At 44.1% G+C, this 21,822-nt stretch overlaps 1 protein-coding gene across 2 annotated transcripts in view; it reads left to right on the top strand.

Annotated features, from left to right (window-relative positions):
• The window catches only part of wdfy3 (WD repeat and FYVE domain containing 3), an 81,192-nt gene that overhangs the window by 28,664 nt on the left and 30,706 nt on the right, over positions 1-21,822 (top strand). For both annotated transcript variants that reach the window (XM_030357860.1, XM_030357859.1), the window contains 13 exons: positions 4,792-4,944; positions 5,944-6,017; positions 6,198-6,359; positions 10,494-10,588; positions 10,731-10,851; positions 11,099-11,316; positions 16,075-16,271; positions 16,425-16,562; positions 17,268-17,444; positions 18,671-18,904; positions 19,605-19,704; positions 20,347-20,507; positions 21,510-21,739. In XM_030357860.1, coding sequence (XP_030213720.1) covers positions 4,792-4,944; positions 5,944-6,017; positions 6,198-6,359; positions 10,494-10,588; positions 10,731-10,851; positions 11,099-11,316; positions 16,075-16,271; positions 16,425-16,562; positions 17,268-17,444; positions 18,671-18,904; positions 19,605-19,704; positions 20,347-20,507; positions 21,510-21,739 — 2,060 coding nt within the window. The remainder of the gene's footprint in view (positions 1-4,791; positions 4,945-5,943; positions 6,018-6,197; positions 6,360-10,493; positions 10,589-10,730; positions 10,852-11,098; positions 11,317-16,074; positions 16,272-16,424; positions 16,563-17,267; positions 17,445-18,670; positions 18,905-19,604; positions 19,705-20,346; positions 20,508-21,509; positions 21,740-21,822) is intronic.

Genomic DNA, 21,822 nt, shown 5'->3' with positions numbered 1-21,822 from the left:
ACTAGTGCTGTCAAGCGATTACAATATTTAATCGCGATTAATCGCATTAATGCCAAAGTTAACTCGCGATTAATCGCACACACGCACGCGGTGGCGGAGTGGTAATCGGGAGAGTCGGGAGAATTCCCGTTGGGCTGATTACTGCGGGATAACAATATTTCGTTTAGAAAAGTTCATTGCAGCGCCGTCCGGCAGCCGCAACCTCCCACTCACTCAACAAACTGTCAACGTCGCAACCAAGTCGATTTTGTCTAGAGGGGAGTAACTGAGCGGCCCCTCCCAAAGTGGTACAGCCCAGGTGGGCCTTGAACTGCGATTGGTCAGAAAGACGTAACAGCTAATGACAACATTGATCTCTCGTGCAGCAGGCTCGAACAGAGTGACACACAAACACACACACACTTTTAAGGAGTTTTTCACCCGCTCCGTATCCTTGCTTGCCCCAACAAGTTTGTGTGGCGTGCTTGTTGTTTTGTTTATAAGTTTGCTTGTTGGGAAAACACCATAATATGTCTCCTTTAAATCCTTGTTCTCAAGTCCGGGCTATAGGTCTATTTATGGCTTTAGAATAAGTCATGGTGTTTGGTGGGTCCTTGCCCTACAATAATTCATGGTGTTTGGTGGGTCCTTGCCCTACAATAATTCATGGTGTTTGGTGGGTCCTTGCCCTACAATAATTCATGGTGTTTGGTGGGTCCTTGCCCTACAATAAGTCGTAGTGTTTGGTGGGTCCTTGCCCTACAATCAGTCATGGTGTTGGGTCCTTGCCCTACAATAAGTCTTAGTGTTTGGTGGGTCCTTGCCTTACAATAAGTCATGGTATTTGGTGGGTCCTTGCCCTACAATAAGTCTTAGTGTTTGGTGGGTCCTCCTTGCCCTAGAATTAGTCATGGTGTTCTCCTGGGTAATACTCAAACTGTGTTTTTTAACCTTTGAGGTACTAATTATGTGGAGGATCGTTTAAAATAAATATATTCTAAATATTGTAGTATTATTAATTGTAGGGCTCTGGGATTTGATTATATATATCGATTATACTGTATATATATATATTTTTTCTATTCCTATCGTTATAACCGTTATTCTACTTAGGGCCGAAATGTTACATCATTCAGAGCCTGCTTTACGTTCAGTACACATTAGAGCTTAGATCGGGCCCAGAAAATCAAGCCCGACCCGAGCCCGTGCACGTTCTGTCCGAGCCCGGCCCGGCCCGACACATTAACTGTAATTATGAGCCCGAGCCCGATTTCAACCCAACATTTTTTTTAATACATCTGTAACTTTGTACACATTTGTTACTTAGGCCTACTCTGATATATATGTAAGGGATAATCTATTGAACGCCGGTCATTATCGGGAAAATAAGCCCAGACAGGGCGAACAGGACACGGACGCGCAGCGGAGGTGTCTTGCTTCGCCCTGAAGGGGCTTATTTTCGATAATGACCGGCGACGTTCTATACATACAGCTTATTACCCGGCTACTTGGAAAAACGAAAAAATAACTTCACATGGTGTGTCTTTTTTTGTGTCTTATTTATTCGTTACCAGCATTCATAGTGTTGAGCAGCAGAGAAATAGTCTGTCAAAGACGTTAACGTCGCTTAGCAACCGAAGACGCTGGGGTTGACAAGTTACCGGACTATCTATGCAAGTGAACGGAGCGTTCCACGGCATTGAGAAGACCTGTGTACTAAAGGCCTATAATATTTCTGTTTATGGCATAGATTTTTCCTCAGATTATGCTGATAAAGCAATGATAAAAAAAAACAATAAAAAAAAACCACATACGCTCGATCACAGGCCCGGCCCGAGGATAGTGGTGGGAAATATCGACTCGACCCGGCCCGCGGGTCGGGTCGGGCCTGGTTCAGGCTCGGGCAGAGAATCTAAACTCTTAGAACATATGTGAGACAAATACAGAAACAAACATGGAGGAGTGGGAAACAGAAAGGACGTCTGCAACAGTCTGAGGCAGAACAAGAGTCAAGAGATGCAACCTTTTGAAACAAAAACAAATCTCACACGGGTTGAAAGAGTCTTAAGTGTGTGGATATGTGAAGCTTGTTCTGGACAGCCGTTGATTTTGTTGATCGTGACCGAGAGAAGGTTGCATGGACGCTGGAAGTGGGGGGGCTGGGGGGGCTGCAGCCCCCCCTGGTGGCGAGAGGCTGAATGTGAAATGCAAAAACTCCCGTGGAAATAAATAAATAAAGACATAAATATATCAGACTATTATTATACTATTGTGATTTTATTTGTATAACTCAAACAACATATTTGACTATAAATGTCACAAGCATGATTTGATTCACAAAATGTAGTACCACAAACACAGCATGACGACCGTTTAAAGTGTTAACGGTCTAGCTAGCCCCCCCCCCCCCCCCCCCCCCCCCCCCCCTCAACAATCGCTACCCGGGGCGTAACTGGACCTAGAACCGCCACTGAATACAGGTTGGTTGTGATGACATCTCATTACAGCCTTTATCACATGATTACTAGGCATCGGAACGTTTGTCAGCCCCCCCAACTGTGAATTACTTCCAGCGTCCCTGGAAGGTTGGGCTTCTCAGTGTAACGCTACGGTGTGTGTGGATGTCTTGGGCTCCGCCTGAGCAGCGGTTTATTCAGATTTCCGTGTGAGAGAGGGTTAGGCCAAGTAATCCAATGGTGTGTGGCGCATTTCCTATACAACACCACTCATTATAGCGCTCATTCACAACAACAATACTAAAAAGTATCACAAAGTTGCCATTGGTTGTACCAAGGGATCGACCGATATGAATTTTTTAGGGCCGATACCGACTTTTTTTCATCAGCCTTAGCCATTAACTGATACGCTGATACCGATTTTCTTGGGCTGATATTTGGAGCCGATGCTAACCTGGAAATCCAGAGTTCTCATGAGAACAGAATTTGAATTTGCTCAGCGAGTCACTCTGGGAACGAGAAATATACTTGTGTATATTCTGGGCCTCCCCTGGCCCAGAACATTAATCAATCACATCGATGTATCAATGTAGGCGGGCCAAAAGCGTTGGTTTTTTACCGACCGGATACGGCAAGAGTCTTATCTATCGGCCGATACGATACACATAAATAACGCAAATATCGGCAGATTATATTGGCCGGCCGACATATCGGTCGATCACGAGTTGTAACACCCCACCCTTCTTCCTAAAACTCTCAGCCCAAGATCTATGAAATGACCATATCGTGATCTAAGTTCTTGTCCTCTTCGCACAGCTCTATTGCGTTGTTATTAGGGATCGACCGATATATCGGTCGGTCGATATTATCGGCCGATATTCGCGTTTTTTATGTGTATCGGTATCGGCCGATACGCGGCTGATTTTCGCCGATATTTTTTCGCTTTTTTTTTTTTTTATTATTATTTTTTTACTTGTTCTACCTCACCTGTTTTTAATATTTGTTAAATATTGCTCATCTAATTTTTCTTACTTGTATTACCTCAACTGTTTTTACTATTTGTTAAATATTGTTTTTTATATTGAAGTTCAATAAATGTTCCTTTTTTTAAATTGAGACTTGTAACATTTGTTATCAGTGTAATTTTTATGATTGAGGGAGCAAAAGCAGTATCGGCTCTAAATATCGGCTCTAAATATCGGTATCGGCGTATCGGAGTATCGGCTAAGGCTGATGAAAAAATATCGGTATCGTATCGGCCCTAAAAAATCTGTATCGGTCGATCCCTAGTTGTTATTGATTAAAAATATAGTGTCCTTTTGTGCATACAATGGTATGTTTACCTTTTTGTATTGTGAAACACATTGGGGGAACTGGGAGCATAAGCTGCAAGGGTGACTTTATCCTTCCGATGTCTCAACCTGGCCATGGCCATCTTGCATTAATCATCTTATAGGGGGGAGTGCCAAGAGGGCGTTGGCACTCTTTGCTCAGCCACTTGTGTATTTATCTAATGTTTACTATTTTCAGATGAGGGGGTTCAAGAAATGAATAATTATAGGGATGGGAATCACTGCTCTAGAATAAATCATTATAGTGGGTTCCTACTTTAGAATCAGTCAGTTTTCACTCTCAATAAGTCAGTGTTTGGTGAGTGCTGGCATTCTATAAGTCAGTGTTTGAGTGTTTGCAATATAATAAGTCAGTGTTTATGAGTGCTTGCTCTATGTTAATTCAGTGTTTTGTGAGTGCTTTCTCTATAGTAATTCAGTGTTTTGTGAGTGCTTTCTCTATAGTAATTCATAGGGCTGGGTATAGCCAGGTAACTCAGAATTGTATGTCTTGATGCGATTAGATTTCGATTTGATATTGATCCAATTGCTTTGATTTCAATTCAATAATACTTACAGATGACAAAAATACCTCAATTTTATTTAGAATTAACCATTTCAAAATTAATTAACCATTTCATTGTGCTCGTTGAGCACAATGAAATGGTTAATTAAGAGCTAAACTTGAAGCATAAAAGTAATAATCATAACATGGACAAATGTAAAAGGGCATGTCCATTTAGGCATACTCGCTTCTAGATTACAATGACCGAGTATGCTTCTTTTTTATTTATTTTTTTATTTTTTTAATGGAAATAATCTATTAAAAAAAAATCGTAATCCAAATTGAATCGTGAACAAATAAATTGCAGTACATTGATAAATCGATATTTTTACCTAGCCCTATTCAGTGTTTTGTGAGTGCTGGCTCTATTGGAGTCAGTGTTTGGTGTTTGCAATATAATAAGTCACTCTTCAGTGAGTGCATACTCTATAAGTGTGTTTGGTGTTCTTGTTTTCACCAGCTGCTGGCCATGCTGCTGAAGAGGAAGCGCTGGCTGTTGAACAGTCACATCCTGCACCTGACCTTCTCCCTGGTGGGCACCGTGGACAGCGGCCACGAGACCTCCATCATCCCCAACTCCGCCGCCTTCCAGGACCTGCTCTGTGACTTTGAGGTCAGAACTTCTGTTTAGTGAAAGTCTACATACTGACGTTAATCCTGCATCTTTTGATTAGTCAGCTTGTTTGAGTGTCAGCAGTCTTACAAAGGACTCTGTGGCTAGTTAACATTCTGTAGCCCGTTAGCCTGGTGCTGAAGGATGCTGAGAGTTGTGAGTAAGTCGCGTAGAGGAAACATGGTTACTGGCAGTGCTTAATTTGTCAAGTGGGAGCTCCCGGAGCGCTGAGGACGAGTAGAAAAAAAACGGCGGGGGGGGGGGGGGGGGGGGGGTTCAACATCGCAAGAAATTAGCCTACTAAAGCCTCGTGAATGGGGATGTACGCAGAAAAAATAGTAAACATATGTTAGGTTGGAGAGACACACAGCCACACGTTATAAAGTTTACCGTTGTTTACTAACAGTTGAGGAATATGTCATGCACTCGCAGGTGCGTCATTGAGTCATTGTATTCTCAACACAACAAAATACACCAAGTCCTTGAAAATGGATCTCCGTCGCATCAAAAGATGTAAACAAATAGATAGGGTACCTCATAGATTATAGTAGGCCTAGTTAGAACAACAATCTGGCTTGACAACTTGGCCACGTTGACAAATAGATACATATTATTAACCAGAACAATACCAGAATACCACAAAAACCATAATAATAATAAAGTTCACTACTTTCGCTAACTCCTCGCAGATTTATCACACATCACTCAACCGACTCGCGTCACTCCAAGTCCAACCTCTCTTGCTGCACATCTGAACAAAACACACACATGCACACAGTATTAGCCACACACACACACACACACACACACACACACACACACACACACACACACACACACAAGATCCAGCTGGCGGAGCGCACGTCAGAGCTTCCGGAGCGCGCTCCCCCTTGCTCCCCCTCAAATTAAGCACTGGTTACTGGGGTCCAATGGATGATCTGCTGGTTGGTGCGGTCTGCTGCTGTGTGATTGTGATGAGGTGTTCTGGTGTGTCCTCAGGTGTGGCTCCACGCGCCCTATGAACTCCACCTGTCCCTCTTTGAGCACTTCATAGAGCTGCTTACTGAATCCAGGTAAGAAATCCTGCAGAAAATAATGTTGGCCATGATCTTGATCTAGTGTGTTGCCGCTAAAGAATCCAGGATTAGATGGACCATTTGTGTCTGGGCCAGGCCTTTTCATTCTTCTTGCTCTACCTGGTGAGTCCCCAAGGACTTATCTTTGACTGAGCTGTTGTGTGTTGTGCTCCACAGCGAGGCAGTGAAGAACGCTAAACTGCTGCGTGAGTTCCAGCTGATCCCCAGACTCCTGCTGACCCTGAGGGACACGTCTCTCTCCCAGCCCACCGTGGGAGCCATCGGCCAGGTTCTCAGCCTCCTGCTGCAGGGCTTCCCCCACCCCTACGACCTGCTCAGGTACATGTCTGTCTGTCTGTCTGTCTGTCTGTCTGTCTGTCTGTCTGTGTATATATATATATGTGTGTGTGTGTGTGTGTGTGTGTGTGTGTGTGTATATATATATATATATATATATATATATATATATATATATATATATATATATATATATATATATATATACATACACACACACACACACACACACACACACACATACATACATACATACATACATACATACATACATACATACATACATACATACATACATACATACATACATACATACATACATACATACATACATGCATACATATACAGGGCTCAACAATAAGGATTGCCCGACGTCCCGGGGCAAGTAAAACGCCACGTCGGGCAATTAACTATGACCACCCGCTTGCCCGTTCGGGCAAGTGGAGGACTCGAAGCAAAAAAAACCCAATAACGATCATCAATAAAGTTGCCCCCTCTCCTTGCCCTCGTCGGATAATGCTTGTAAAGCTTGGTGTGCTATTTGATTTTATTTGAATGTGGCTTCGGCCATTCAAAATCGAGATTGCGAGACTCCCGGCAGGTAGCGGGCACACCGCAGTCAGTTGATGAAGAACTAGGAGATGGTTGCGTCCGAGCTCAAGCGTAAGCAAACTTTTCAAGCATCCTGGAAGTTCCCCTGGGCTATACTCAAGGATGCGGAGGAATCACCAACTATGTTCTGCAAGGTTTGCCTTAAGTTCCCGTCAACGGCGGATAAAAGCGGTTTGTTTTTTAAAGGAACTTCTTTCAGAAAGCTTGAGTGTCACGATAAGAGCAAGCAGCATCTTGCTTGCATGGCAGCTAAGCGGGCTGCTGATAACCCGTCCTCCGGTGCCTTGCCGGTTCTTTTTACTAAACAAAACGCGGAGGCAAACTTGGTGATCACAAAGCTGATAATATGTTGATAAAATATAACAATTTACCTGAATCTTTGTCGTTATTTGATTGCCACTAATAAAAAAATATATATATATTTGGGGCCAGTGAAAATTGACTTAGCGTTGAGCCCTGCTATACATACAGCATGAGTGACTAGACCTGGTTTCTGTCTCTACTGTATCAAATAAAGGGGAGAAAAACGTCAATGAAAATTTCTATTAAGTGTTGCTATTTTGAATGAACAGGGTACATACTTGTATACGCAATACAAAATGTACAAATAAAAAAGTGCAGCATCAAGTTGGTACCCTGAATGAGATATATTTTCCTTCATTTGTATGAGGGGACCTCCTTAAACATTTTGGAAAAGGGATTGTTCTGCTCCTCTACTTTGATACGCTCCCCAGATAACTCTGAAGAGCTTCTTTTGTGGAGGGATAATGAGGCTGGTTTCTTTCCTATGTGGATGGCCCTGCTTGCACTGCTTGAAACAGCAGGGAAATGGCAAACATATTGTTATGATTATTACGTTTAAGTTACAAATGTATCATAAAAAACATATTTATTATTTATTTTAACACGATTGAAAAAATAATAAAAAAACATCATGAACAATTATTTGAAAGAAGATAACATAACTAATGTTCATGCTCCACAATTTCTTTGATTGGATCCTTGTAAACTCTCACAACATGCTTCAACTAGGATAGGCAGGGATTTAAGCCTTTGGTCAAGGGCTGTAGCTCTGTGAAGTTAGTCCTGAAGATCCTAGAAGACGTTCGTCATCGTATGGCATAGATGAATCCAAAATGTTCCAACACTACTTATTTGAAAGAGGGCGGTGGTTCTTCAAATCTACTTCTCACTGTCTCACTTGCACTCACTTTCCCCTCTCTTCTCCTGCTGGTATTTGAATACAGTGCGCTGATTGGCTCTAGGGAAATTCTGATATGCTCCCAAGATGTTCTGTGGATCTGAATGTACAACGTGCATGTAGACTTGTCTGCAGTGCAAAAAATATGTTTTGGAAATTATAGAAAAATGCTGCGGCTGACGTGTGCGTATTGAACCGTAGGGGCATACAGAATGGCACGAGAAGCTACCGTGTATCATTGCATCCCTAATAAATATACACCTTTGCTGTACATTCTGAACAGAAGATATGAAAGATGAAAAGAGATGCAATGAGAGCTATATAGGAGATGAGCGATTACAAGGAGATTTAGTGAGATGAGCTATATAGCTGAGATAAGAGATCGAGTTAAGAGAAATATAGGTGACATAGAATCAGATGTATATGGATGAGAGAGATATGATAAGATCAGATGTAATTTAGATGAGATAAGATAATATCAGATGTAATATAGATGAGGGAGATATAGATGAGATAAAATTAGATTAATATAGATGAGATGAGAGAGATTTAGATGAGATAATATCAGATGTATTATAGATGACATGAGGGGGATATAGATGAGATAATATTAGATTAAAGGTCCCATGGCATGCTACTTTATGGATGCTTTAATATAGATATTAGTGGCCCCTAACACAGTATTTGAAGACGTTCCAGAAATTCAGCCGTGGTGCTGATTATTTTACAGCCACTACGAGCCAGTTGCACATTGAGCTTTTCCCAAACGCGCCATTTTGGTGTCTGAAGCTTTAATGCAAATGAGGAGGAGAGAGGCGGGTCAAGGAAGAGGGCGGGGGTGTAGCCCTGAGCAGCTTGCGGCCACGGTACCATGCGCTCTCATTACAGTGGATGTATCGCAATGGCGAGGCGCACACAGCCTTTGGCCGTGTTCTGTAAATATTCTAGAACACTCCGGGTGCTCCGGCGGGAGTCCTGGAGTTCTATATCTAAATAAAATCATATTATACGTAGATATATATATCATATAATATTGATTATCACAACCAAAAGCTGTGTTCGCCTCCAGAAGATATTATGTATCTCAAGCAACTGCGTCGTGTTCTCCGACGTCTCTGGTTCTTCCACGTCCACATCAATCTGAAGTAGACTGAACCACGACATTGAGGGGAAAGGGATTGTTACCCGCGATTGTTCCTTCTCAACCATGGCTGAGATATCCCCCACTACCAGTCTTGTTGTGGAAATACTAGAGACGAGAGTCCGACGGGTTATGCGCCATAATACCAACAGCAGAACGGTTATCAAAATAACAAAGTAGTGTACAACACTTGCGTTACAGTCCTGGAGCTCTATAACTAAATAATATCATATAATACATGGATATCTATATCATATAATACATATTATCACGGCCAGAATTTGTGTGTGCCTCCAGACGATATTATGAATCACAAACTACTGCGTCAGGTTCTCCGACATCTCTGGTTCTTCCAGTTCCACATCAATCTGAAGTAGACTGAACCGCGTGCTGACTGCTGCCCGCTGCTGGCTGCCCTCCGCTGGGTGGTGGTGCCTCGCGGCTGCAGGCAGCAGGGCCCCGGTGGGAGACAATCGCGGGCAACAATTCCTTTCTCCTCCATGTCGCAGTTCATGTACTTCAGGGAGTCAAGGCCAAAGTTCCTCTCCCCCAATTCCTTCTCAACCATGGCTGAGATAACCCCAACTACAGTATTGTTGTGGAAATACCAGAGACGTCAAAGAACCGACGTGTTATGCGCCATAACATCAACAGCAGAACGGTTATCGAAATAACAAAGAAGTGTACAACACTTGCGTTACAGTGTCTGAAATCACACACCTGTGGCGCTTGCACGGTCGTAGCTCATTGTCTCATTGGCGGGCCAAATTCTCTGGGCTGGCAAGGCAGAGAAAGGGGAGGTGGCATCTCCCCTTGTTACGACATACGGGGGAAAATTCCAAAACTGCGTGTCTGAGCTTTGTTTTTTCAAAGGCAGAGCAGAATGCCTAGTGCTTGTTTTACACCCAACAAAATTTCTAGCTACTGGGGGGAGCATAGGTAGGTTAGGAGAATTCATATTAATGTTAGAAAACCTCAGAAAGTGAAATTTTCATGCCATGGGATCTTTAATATAGCTGAGATGAGAGAGATATAGGTGAGATAGTATCAGATGTAATATAGATGAGATGATATAGATATAGATGAGATAATATTCTATTGAATATAGCTGAGATGAGAGAGAGATCGATGAGATATTATCAGTTGTAAGAGATGAGATGAGAGCCAGAGATCAGAAGATGCATGGAGATTAAATGTTTTTCAAACCATTCTGCTCTCATAGGTTCGGCCAGTTCATCTCCTCCACCCTGCCGACGTTTGCTGTGTGTGAGAAGTTTGTTGTCATGGAGATCAGCAACGAGGAGAAGATTGACGGAGGTAACATCTTCAGCTTACCCTATCCCTAACATAATTAGTTTGAACAAGCCAGGTGTTAAGGCTGAAGCCGGTTCATGATGATGATAAGGAGGATGATGATGGTTGCCTCACTGGGATAGCATTCTTCTTCTGGGGTGTTCAGGCAATGACGAGGACTTTGGAGGACTGCTGTCAGCCAACCTGATCCTTCTGAGGAACCGACTGCTGGACATCCTGCTGAGACTTCTCTTCACATCTAAAGACAAGGCCACCATCAACCCCCAGTAAGATACTTCTAAATAGATATTAGATATTACTATAGCCATATATAATTATCTATATACCTCTATAATTATTTGATCATGAGCATAATCATTGAAAACAATACTATAATATATCATATATATATATATACACAAAATAAAACCCATTATATTATAGAATATTACATAAAAAATAATAACATTATTAATACATCCTATGAATGAATGATGATACTCCAGGTAAAGTTGTCTCTGTCGCCACCTGCAGGGCGTGTGACGAGGTGGTGCGGACGCTGGGCTTTGATTGGCTGCTGATGTTCCTGGAGGAGCATGTGCACTCCAGCACGGTGACGGCGGCCCTGTGGATTCTGGTGGTGCTGCTGTCCCACAACAACATCCTGCACCGCTTCAAGGAGGGCCTGTGTGGGGGCGGCTGGCTGGACCACACCGACTCAGTCCTCACCAACAAGATCGGCACCGTGCTTGGTGAGAGGAGAAGACAAGTCTTCCTATGTAAACTTGTATATTTCTTACAGGTTCTGTGCTAGGAAAACAAGCCTGTCAAATGTTTCAGGCTTCAGGGATGCCCTCTAACAGCTTACAATGTCACCACTTCAGCTGAAAACTCGCTCCGAAGGAGAACTGGTTGCTGGTACTAAAAGATACTTATTTGCTACCTTGCTAAGCGCTTCATATTCCCGCCACCATTTAAGAGGATCTGTATCACTCTCAATCCTAGCTGACGGCAAGTAGCTTGAAAGATCATTTCCGATTCTCTCCTGCTGTGTCAATGTGTGGTCACTGTGCTTCGTTTGAAGAAGCTGGCTAGTGACTTTTTCTTCTTTGCTGCGTGTGGTGCCATTGAGACTGCTTGGTCTGCGGGCTCAGACAGAGTGTGCACAGCTGGGTCAGGCTGACGGCCTTCAGCTAAAAGAGACTTTGCCTTCACAACAACTTTTTGTTTCAAGGCGTCAACCCTGTCTCTTGGAATGTATGCTTCTTTGAAGCGTGGCTCCACAAATGTGGCCATGTCCAAGAGGTCACTTGTGGCTGGATCAGAGTACTTATCAGTAAGGTAGTCCACAAGGGTGGACTTTATTGACCTGCACAGCTCAGTGTCACCAGATGAAGGACAGGTCTGACATAGAAAAGGGTCACATAGTCCTCCCCTGACAAAGCGTCCGTGAACTCCTGGAGGGGTTTTAGAGCCTTCTAGACCATCTCCAGTACCTCAATGTCCTGCCATGTGACGATAGGTGCCGGCTCTTTTTGTCAGAGGAGAGGAACTTGGTGATTGCCACCTATCCTTCCAGGATTCTTTCGATCATCAGCTGCCTTGATCCCCAACGTGTGGCAGATTCTGTAATGAGCTGATGAGTTTGGAGGCCAGGCTGTTGCTGGACTTCAGAGAGCACCCTCCTCCTAGCCAGCTGCGAGATGCGTGACTTTAGCTTTCTGCTAAGTTTTATCTGCACGTAGCTTACATCTCTGGCAGAACCTCCCTAGCAAAATGATCACAGCTGGGAAATCGGTACCGTGGGTCAATTGCTTTCAACATATTGATGAAACCCTTTTTCTCGACCACGGCTATAGGGACTGTGTCCTTTGCAATATGGAATGCCACCAAATTAGTTATATCGCGCTACTTCTTACTTTTACGGTCATAAGGCACGGCACTGATTAATGAAGCTTGCAACAAGCTTTGCTACGGGAGAGAGACATTCTGCGACTGCGAACCTTTGGCCAGTCTTCATACAGCAGTCGCTGGTTCTGCTGCAGGTGACTTAAGAGATTTGTAGTGTTTCCACCTTTTTTTTTGCTGTTTTGCTGTTCGTCTTGAATCCTAAACCCGAAATAACTCCAAATAACAGAGCCATTATTCTTTTTTTTGTAACCAACTGCTCACATTTTACTACCAGTATATCGCCCAGCCCTACCTCCTAGCTGAGTGTCGAGGTGTCCCTGAGGAAGACACCTCTCCCTGACTGCTTCGGTTGAGTTGGCTGTCGCCTTGCATGGCTGACTCCGCCGTTGGTGTGTGAATGTGTGGTGAATGTGTGAATGTTGGGTAAAGCGCTTTGAGCAGACACTGGTAAGAAAAATGCGTGTATCAGCAAATTTACACCCCAGGGAAGTTGTAAACATTGCGGGTAGCCGGGAAGCGGGACTTCTGCACTTCAGCACCGCCCACTGCACAGTCTGAACGTCACACTGTTACGGAATTAAAGATTGAGGGCAAGCGAGCTGTTTCAACACTTATCGAGGGGAGTTCTCGGAGGGAGAGAATACTCCCCCTGGCTCAGATTTAGATTTTTCTAGTTTAGCAGACGTAAAGCATGTATACGTACATGTCATTTAACACTTTAGAGCAAAGGGAAAAGTAGTAAAAGCATGATATCCCCCATTTAAAGAGTAAACCAAGTGTGGGTCGTTTTCTACTGCTCTCTGTAGCTGTCCATATGTAAACACTGAACATTAAATCCGAACTGTAAGGACAGCAGCAGATTGTCTCTGAATAGTTCTTAGTGGCTCAGAATAGGTGCCACTGAGTCACTCTAGCCTCAGGCCCTTTGTGGTGCTATTAAGCTAATGCTAGCAAATTGTCGAGCACTAATGTCAGCTAACACTAAGTAGGGCTGAGCCGGAATATTAGAATATTCTGATGTTTGTTCTTCACGTAAGTATTCCAATCTCAATTCAGTATTTGGATATTAGCTTTGTGTTGTTTTATGAACACATTCAAATACGCGCCTTTGTGATTTATCCCCGGGTAAATAGCGCTGCCGTTAACAATTTCAAACCATATTTTTGCTTTGTGATTATCGTGTGGAAAATGTGGGTGTTCTGAAACTCTGCCTTAACCAAGTCGAACCCGTAACATAATTCACATATTCATACCAAGGCCACATATGCCCTTGCCAATTAGAAGTGGCTTCTTTCCCATGCTAAGGAGGGATCCGGAGCCTAGGGAGGCGTCCAGCTCATAAAGGAGGCCATTCATCATGTGTCAATTCTAGAGATATGAGCAGTCAAGATGTTCGAGAGACCCAGACGCTCAAGGCCACAAGAACAAGTGTAATTCCCGCACATAGCCACAAACAAAGTTGCAATGCCAACACATATCCACAAGGGACAGCATAAAGACACGTATGGGTATCCAGGGGGGCGGGAGTTCAGCACCATGCTTAGCCAATCAGAGCACATAACTGAGTCAACGCCTGCCCAGTAGATAAGTCACAACACATAGCCCAGGGGGCTAGAACGCTCCAGGTAACGCATCCTTCAGATGCCCTACTAAGTGTATCTCCACGCATGCTCATACAATTCCCCTCCTTTTGCTTCATAGAGACTAGTCAAAAACATTACCAAATAAAGTAAGTTAAAGCGATCCTGATTCGGCAGACTTTTTCCAAAAGAACACGGCAAACCCGGACTGAGGAGTAGATCCCAAAGCCACTAAAGTGATATTGTTGTTTTGCTATTTTGTATTCTTAAAGTAACACATTTGGTTAAAGGTCCCATGGCATGAAAATTTCACTTTATGAGATCTTCTAACAATAATATGAGTACCGTTAGCCTGCCTATGCTCCGCTTTTGAAAAAACCAAGCTCAGGCGCGCCGACATGGAATTTGGCCCCATATGTCATCGTGGCGAAGTCATGCCCCTTCCGGTAGAGCCCCTGGGACCTATGAGATCGAAAAATATGAATGGGTTTCAATGGAGAGAAAGTAATTATTTTCTGGTTCCCAGTCTTTATATGCCCTGGATTACATGTATGTTGTTTGTGGATTTAAATTATAAGTTTTCATGCAAAGAAAACTAAAAAAATTCACGAAGAAGTTTGATAATATTAGGTTCTGTGTGAGGCCGCTTTGTGAACTACAGCTCGTCGCTGCTTTCGCAAGAATGATATACGTCACCCCCCTCACTTGGAACTCCGGTGCAGACATGGCGATCTTTCTGCTCCACTTCACTGCTTTTTTCCAAGGGGAGGATAAAAGCATCGAAAGAGGTGAAAGTCATTACAAGTCGGGGCATGTGGAGAGTTTCAGTCATGCCGATGGGGAGATTGTTGGTCATGTCCACGCTAGTCGCAGAGAGCGTGACGTCACATACAAGACGTGCAGTCTTTCTCATTATGTTTTCTCTACAGCCTTTCACTGAACAATTGCACAATAAACGGTCAAACTCTTGACATGGAAAATTATCATTTAAATCCACAAAAAACATGTGTAATCCGGGGCATATAAAGACTGGGACCAGAAGATAATTACTTTCTCTCCATTGAAATCCATTCATATTTTTCGATCTCATAGGTCCCATGGGCTCTACCGTAAGGGGCGTGACTTCGCCAGTCTGTATGGGGCCAGGTTACCTCCCCTTTCTCTGCTTTTTTTGCGGCCCAGAGAATATGGCCCGCAAATGAGCTACGACCGTGCGAGCGCCACATGTGTGTGTGTAAATACACACACTGTGACGCAAGTGTTGTCCGCAAGTGGCATCAATCCCCTTCTCCTCCATGTCCTGGTTCAGTCTGTACTTCAGATTGATGTGGAAGTGGAAGAACCAGAGACGTCGGAGAACCCAACGCAGTCGTTTGAGATTCATAATCCATAACATCCTCCGGAGGCGCACACAGCTTTTGGCCGTGATAATATATATTATATTATATAGATATCTGATCCAATATTATATTATTTAGATATAGAGCTCCAGAACTCCCGCCGGAGCCCCCGGAGTGTTCTAGAATATTTGCAGAACACGGCCAAAAGTTCCGGATGATATTATGAATCCGAGCCATTGCAATACATCCACTGTAAACACTATGGTACCGTGGCCGCAAGCTGCTCAGGGCCAAACCCCCAACTTCCACCTTGACCCACCTCTAAAAAACGTCATTTGTGGAAAGCTCATTGTGGGTCTGGCTCGTAGTGGCTGTAATTCTGCACCAAGGCTGAATTTCTTGAACATCTTCAAATACTGTATTAGTGTCCCCTTAAAAACTATATAAAAAACATCCATAAAGCAGCATGCTATGGGACCTTTAACCAATTGAACCACTTTAGAAAATGATAAATTGTTAAAAACGTGATTCTGCGGTAGTGGTCTCCGGATGCTGCGTTTACAGGCAGGGAAGATACGCATTATGAATGAACTTTTCTTTATCTTTTCTTCACTGAACATTAAGATATTGGTCTGGTATTTGGGCCAGCCTAATGCTAAGTCCCCATTGCTTCCTCCAGGTTTCAACGTGGGCAGGAGTGCTGGTGGGCGCTCAACGCTGCGAGAGATCAACCGAGACGCCTGTCACTTCTCCGGCTTTCCGGTCCTGCAGGCTCTGCTGCCAAAACACACCAACGTCCCCGAGATCTACTTCCTACTGATGGCCCTTTTCCTGCAGCAGCCTGTTACTGAGATGCCTGACAGCCTCCAGGCACAAGTCAGTACAGCCCTTCACTCTGCTACGATCTTTGTGTGTCCTCAGTTTTAAGCCGGATTCAGACATGTGGTATCGTGTATGATGGGTTATACCCTGTATTAGTGTGTATGATCTGACCTCTATTCACAGTGTGTGTTATTGTGTTCTCCTCAGTTTGACCTGGACTCCATCTGGACCTTTATCTTCGGGGTCCCTGCGTCCAGCGGGGCGGCCCATGTGGGTTCTCTGCAGAACGTCTGCACCGAGGCAGCCTTCCTGCTGCTGGCCATGCTGCGTAGCATGCTGAACCTGGTACACTCACTCACTCACTCACTCACTCACTCACTCACTCACTCACTCACTCACTCACTCACTCACTCACTCACCCACCAGTGGCGGCTGGTGGTTTTTAAAGTGAGGGAGGAAGGACTTCGTGCTTGGTCACCATTGGCCTGCCTGCACTGTTAGTGGAGTATGGTGGCATAAGTATGTGACACTAAAGTTGTTATTGGATGTTTCAGAATGTTGGTCATGGTGTTAAGCCAATTAAGATTGAGGGACTCCTCGCTGTTTGCGTTGCAAAGATATCAGTGACCTGGTCATGCCAAACGGGATATTTTTTAAGTGATTTCAGAATAACGGCGTTTGTTGTTCCACGTTTACACCACCCTTTCAGACAGCTTGGTTAACCAACATTTTACATTACATCTACATTTTTTATTCTCAACAATGTTAAGGAGGATCTTCCTACCTCCTCACTGGAGAAGCCTCCACTGGCACGCCCACACACACACACACACACACACACACACACACACACACACACACACACACACACACACACACACACACACACACACACACACACACACACACACACACACACACACACACACACACACACGTGTGTTTATGTATCTAGGTTTATAAATGTGTATAATATATGCTTATATATTATTTAATCTGACACCTCATTTCTGGCTAGCTAAATCCTCCTGTTTGCGTGTGTCTCTCCAGCCCTGGCAGTCTGAGGAGGGGTCTTGGCTCAGGGAATACCCCATCACCCTCATGCAGTTCTTCAGGTACATGTACCACAACGTGCCTGACCTCACACCCATGTGGCACAGCTCAGAGTTCCTGTGTGCTCTGGCAGCCAGCGTCTTCCCCTTCAACATCAGACCCTACTCTGAGATGGTATGTTTACACTAAAACCCTAACGCTAACCCCTAGCCATAACTCAACTTCAGACCCTACTCCGAGAGGGTATGTTTAAACTCAAACCCTGACGCTTACCCCTAGACCTAACTCTTGCCGTCAGACATTACTATGATGGGGCTAATTTACACTAGACCCCTAACCCCTAGCCCTCTCCATCAGACCCTACTCAGAGATGGTAGGTTAAAAACATTACCTCAATCAAAAAGTGAATCCTTAACTCTAACCTAACCACAACCTCTAAACCTAACACTAACACAACTTAAGACCGTACTCTGAGATGATGAGTTTGCAAGATGTCCTGAATGAAAGGCCCCCTTACACCTGTCCCCTAACCACTAACCCTCAACATCAGACACAAACTTTAAAAAGAATCTTAAAGGTTGGGTATGGAATTCGCTTTTTTGGCCATTTTTGCAATATTACTTTTTGAAAATAAAAATCCTTATCATAACCCACTTACAGCCACTGAGTTAGAAGTACTGACATGACAATTAAACAAGTCAATCATCTGTGGAACGGGCAGGGCTCGAAAAACTCCAGCCAATGATTTCCAGAGCCACCGAGTTGCATTGGACAGTAAGTACGTCAATCAAACGGTCGTACTGCACTCCCCCTCCCCCGCTCCCCGCGAGTGACCCCTTCGTGCACGTGCACGTACTCAAAGCTCGTGACCCAGAGCAAGCTTCTGTTTGTTGTTATCCTGCGGTAGCTAATGGAGCTAGCTAAATAGCTAATCCACATTTGGACCTAGCACTAGAAGACAACCCTAAACTCCAACCTAGCTAGCCTGGCTCACTCTCGCGCATCTGTGTTCGCGCTCGTGCGGGATGCGCGTCCAACTTGGAATGGGTGGAGTCAGAGTCAGCGTTGAAGGAGAGGGGGTAGGACCATTTGAGTTGTGTATTTTCAAAATCTGCTGGCGTTTCACAAATCCCATACCCAACCTTTAATGTTGCAACATTAAGGTCAATGCAGGGTTATATCTGGGGGGGTCATGGTTTTGTTTTGTTTGAGTTTCGAAGCAGATATAGGTTGCAAGCCGGTACCATTTCATGTGTGTTGTCGTGTGTTATTCTTCTAGATGAAAAAACTAAATTACGGTACTAAAGTTGCAGATGGAGTTGTTTGGAGTTGATTATCCACCCTGCCATGCAGAATACCGTTTCTAGATGCAGCAACACGTGTTATTTCACTCCATTCAGGTGAGTGATCTAGACGACGAGACGGGGTCTCCTACAGAGGAGTTCAAGGGCTTTGCCGGAGACTCTGGGATGAACCGGAGCCAGTCTGAGTACTGCAATGTGGGATCGAAGACCTACCTGACCAACCACCCCGCCAAGAAGTACGTTTTTGACTTCATGAGGGTGCTGATCATGGACAACCTGTGCACCACCCCGGCCACCAAGCAGACCCCTGTACTGGACCTGCTGCTGGAGGTGAGGCGCTCACCCTACTGGAGAAGGGTCAACGCTTTAGGACATTACATTTGTAGTACAGCAAGGCCCTGAAGATACTAGATCGTTCTCCTGGGATGGAAACATTGAACTGCAGCAGTTGTCTTGCACTTAGTTTCACATTACAGTTAAGATTTCCCTGTTTGCTGTAACTTTTGTTTTGTTGACTCTAAGAAAGTTCACTCCACAAGGTGTGAACTTTCAGTTCTTGTGAGCTTAATGTGTTTCCCATCCAGGAATTAGCAGTGGTTCACTTAGTGATTATTAGTATTATTACTAGTAACATAACGTCCGTACTGCATGTATAAAGTGTTATTAATGTGTTATTGAGTTATTAATATTTAAGATTCTTTATACGCAGAAGCAAAAAGGCTTTGTTGCATTTTTTTGGGCTGGTTTGAGAGCCATCATCCCTCCTATTACACGGCTACTTGCCAAAACTTTGTGAAATTTATTTGTTACCAGTATTCGTAGTGTTGATCAGCAGAGAAATAGTCAACCAATGACGTTGACGGCGCTTAGCAACCGAGTACGCTGGGGTTGATAAGTTACCGGACTACTTGCGGAGTGATTTGAAAGACGGCAAAAGATCTGTGTGTGAGGTTCTGAGCTGTGGTCTATCGTCACCTGGTGTTCTGATGGTGTGAGGATGGGTTCTGAGCATTGTGGATCTCCCTGACAGGCGTCTCCGGAGCGTTCCACCAGGACCCAGCAGAAGGAATTCCAGTCGTTCATCCTGGATGGAGTCATGGACCACCTGCTGGCAGCTGACCTACTCCTCGGTAAAACATTACTACAGTTATTATTATTAATGCTAATATAGATTTGATAATGAAAATGTACACCTCACAAGCAGCGCTTTGCTGCTCAGCACTTCTAACTAAACTTCTAACACATTGTTCAAATGCAGGGGTCACCCCAGCAATTCAAGCCAGCCAGATTGACTAAAATACTACTTTATGCCATCACAGCAATGCATGACTGCGGTGTAGGCTTTATTTTTTTTACAAATTCATATCTTCTGCTTCAAAACTTTGCCAATAATGACATTCTATATCAGGGGTGCCCAACCAGTCGATCGCGGTCTACCAGTAGATCGCCGACAGATCCCAAGTCGATCGCGAGGGGTGAAGAATTTTTTTTTTTTCTTTTTTCTTTTTTTTAATAAAATTAAATTTGCGCGGGACATATACGCGCGGTAGCGCATGTGCTGTTAACAGCAGTTGAAAGCCGTCAACAGTGGTTACACACTCCTAAACGTTGGCATGGCTGAGGGGAAACGAGCTAAGACCTACCATTTTCACCCTGAGTGGGAGGAAGATTATTGATCATCGTTGAGAAGGTGCCGTGCGCAGACGGAATGAAACCCCCACTGAAGTCCGTAGGTTCAGGAGCATAACTCCTCCTTCTCCTCTTCCGACCAGGTGAGGACTCCTCCCTGGCCGTCAGTAGTGGCGGCAGCTACCAGACGCTGGTCCACAACATCTTCTACTTCAGCCAGCGTGTGGTGGACAAGCTGTGGCAGGGCATCTTCAACAAGGACTCCAAGCTGGTGGTGGACTTTATAGTGCAGCTCATAGGACAGGTAACTAGAGCACAGGTTACTCTTTATAGCACAGGTCACTCTTTATAGCAGTGGTAACTCTTTATAGCACAGGTAGCTAGAGCACGGCCAACTCTTTATAGCACAGGTAACTAGAGCACGGCCAACTCTTTATAGCACAGGTAACTAGAGCACGGCCAACTCTTTATAGCACAGGTAACTAGAGCACGGCCAACTCTTTATATCACTAGTATCTCCTTATAGGACAGGTAACTAGAGCACAGGTAGCTCTTTATAGCAGAGGTAACTAGAGCACAGGTAGCTCTTTATAGCACAGGTAGCTCTTTATAGCACAGGTAACTCTTTATAAAACAGGTAACTCTATAGCACAGGTCACTATTTATAAAACAGGTAACTCTTTAAAGCACAGGTAGCTATTTATAGCACGGGTAACTATTCATAAAACAGGTAACTCTTATAGCACAGGAAACTCTTTATAAAACAGGTAACTCTTTATAGCACAGGTAACTCTTTGTAGGACAGGTAACTCTTTATAGTACAGGTAGCTCTTTATAGGACAGGTAACTATTCATAAAACAGGTCACTTTTTATAGCATAAGTAACTCTTTATAAAACGGGTAACTCTTTATCGCACAGGTAACTGTATAGAAGCTGTAGCTCTTTATAGGACAGATAACTATTTATAGAAGATGTAGCTCTTTTAGGACAGGTTACTCTTTATAGCACAGGTATCTCTTCATAGCACAGGTAACTCTTTATAGCCAAGGTAACTCTTTATAGCACAGGTAGATCTTTCTAGCAGAGGTAACTCTTTATAGCCCAGGTAAATATAGTTCGGGGGGAACTCTTTGCTCTATAAACACACTGACACTAATGAACACGAATGTAGCCCTCCCTCTAAATTACAAAATTGTCTAACAGAAGGGGGCCAGAGAAGGCATTTTTAAAAGGCTTTTCATTTTAAACTGGTTGTTTGGTGTTGGAGGATGATAGTTATGCACCTCTCCCTCCCCCTCTCATCAGTCCAAGCGGCGGTCGCAGGGCGTGTCTCTGGACTCGGTGTACCACAGTCTGAACCGCACCGTGCTGTTCCAGCTCTGCAGGCCTCACAAGACCGTGGCCCAGCAGGTGGCCCTGCTGGACGCCCTCAGGGTGCTCACAGTCAACCGGAACCTGGTGCTGGGGCCCGGCAACCACGACCAGGAGTTTATAGCCTGCCTAGCTCATTGCTTCATCTGTCTGCATACCGGCAGGTAACACAAGCAAACACACATGCACGTATATACTTTATTACACACACACACAAACACACATACATACATACACGCTTGCACAT

This window comes from Gadus morhua, chromosome 6, assembly GCF_902167405.1.
Source record: "Gadus morhua chromosome 6, gadMor3.0, whole genome shotgun sequence".
NCBI classification, from domain to species: Eukaryota; Metazoa; Chordata; class Actinopteri; order Gadiformes; family Gadidae; genus Gadus; species Gadus morhua.
This window is presented reverse-complemented; position numbering and strand designations above follow the sequence as displayed.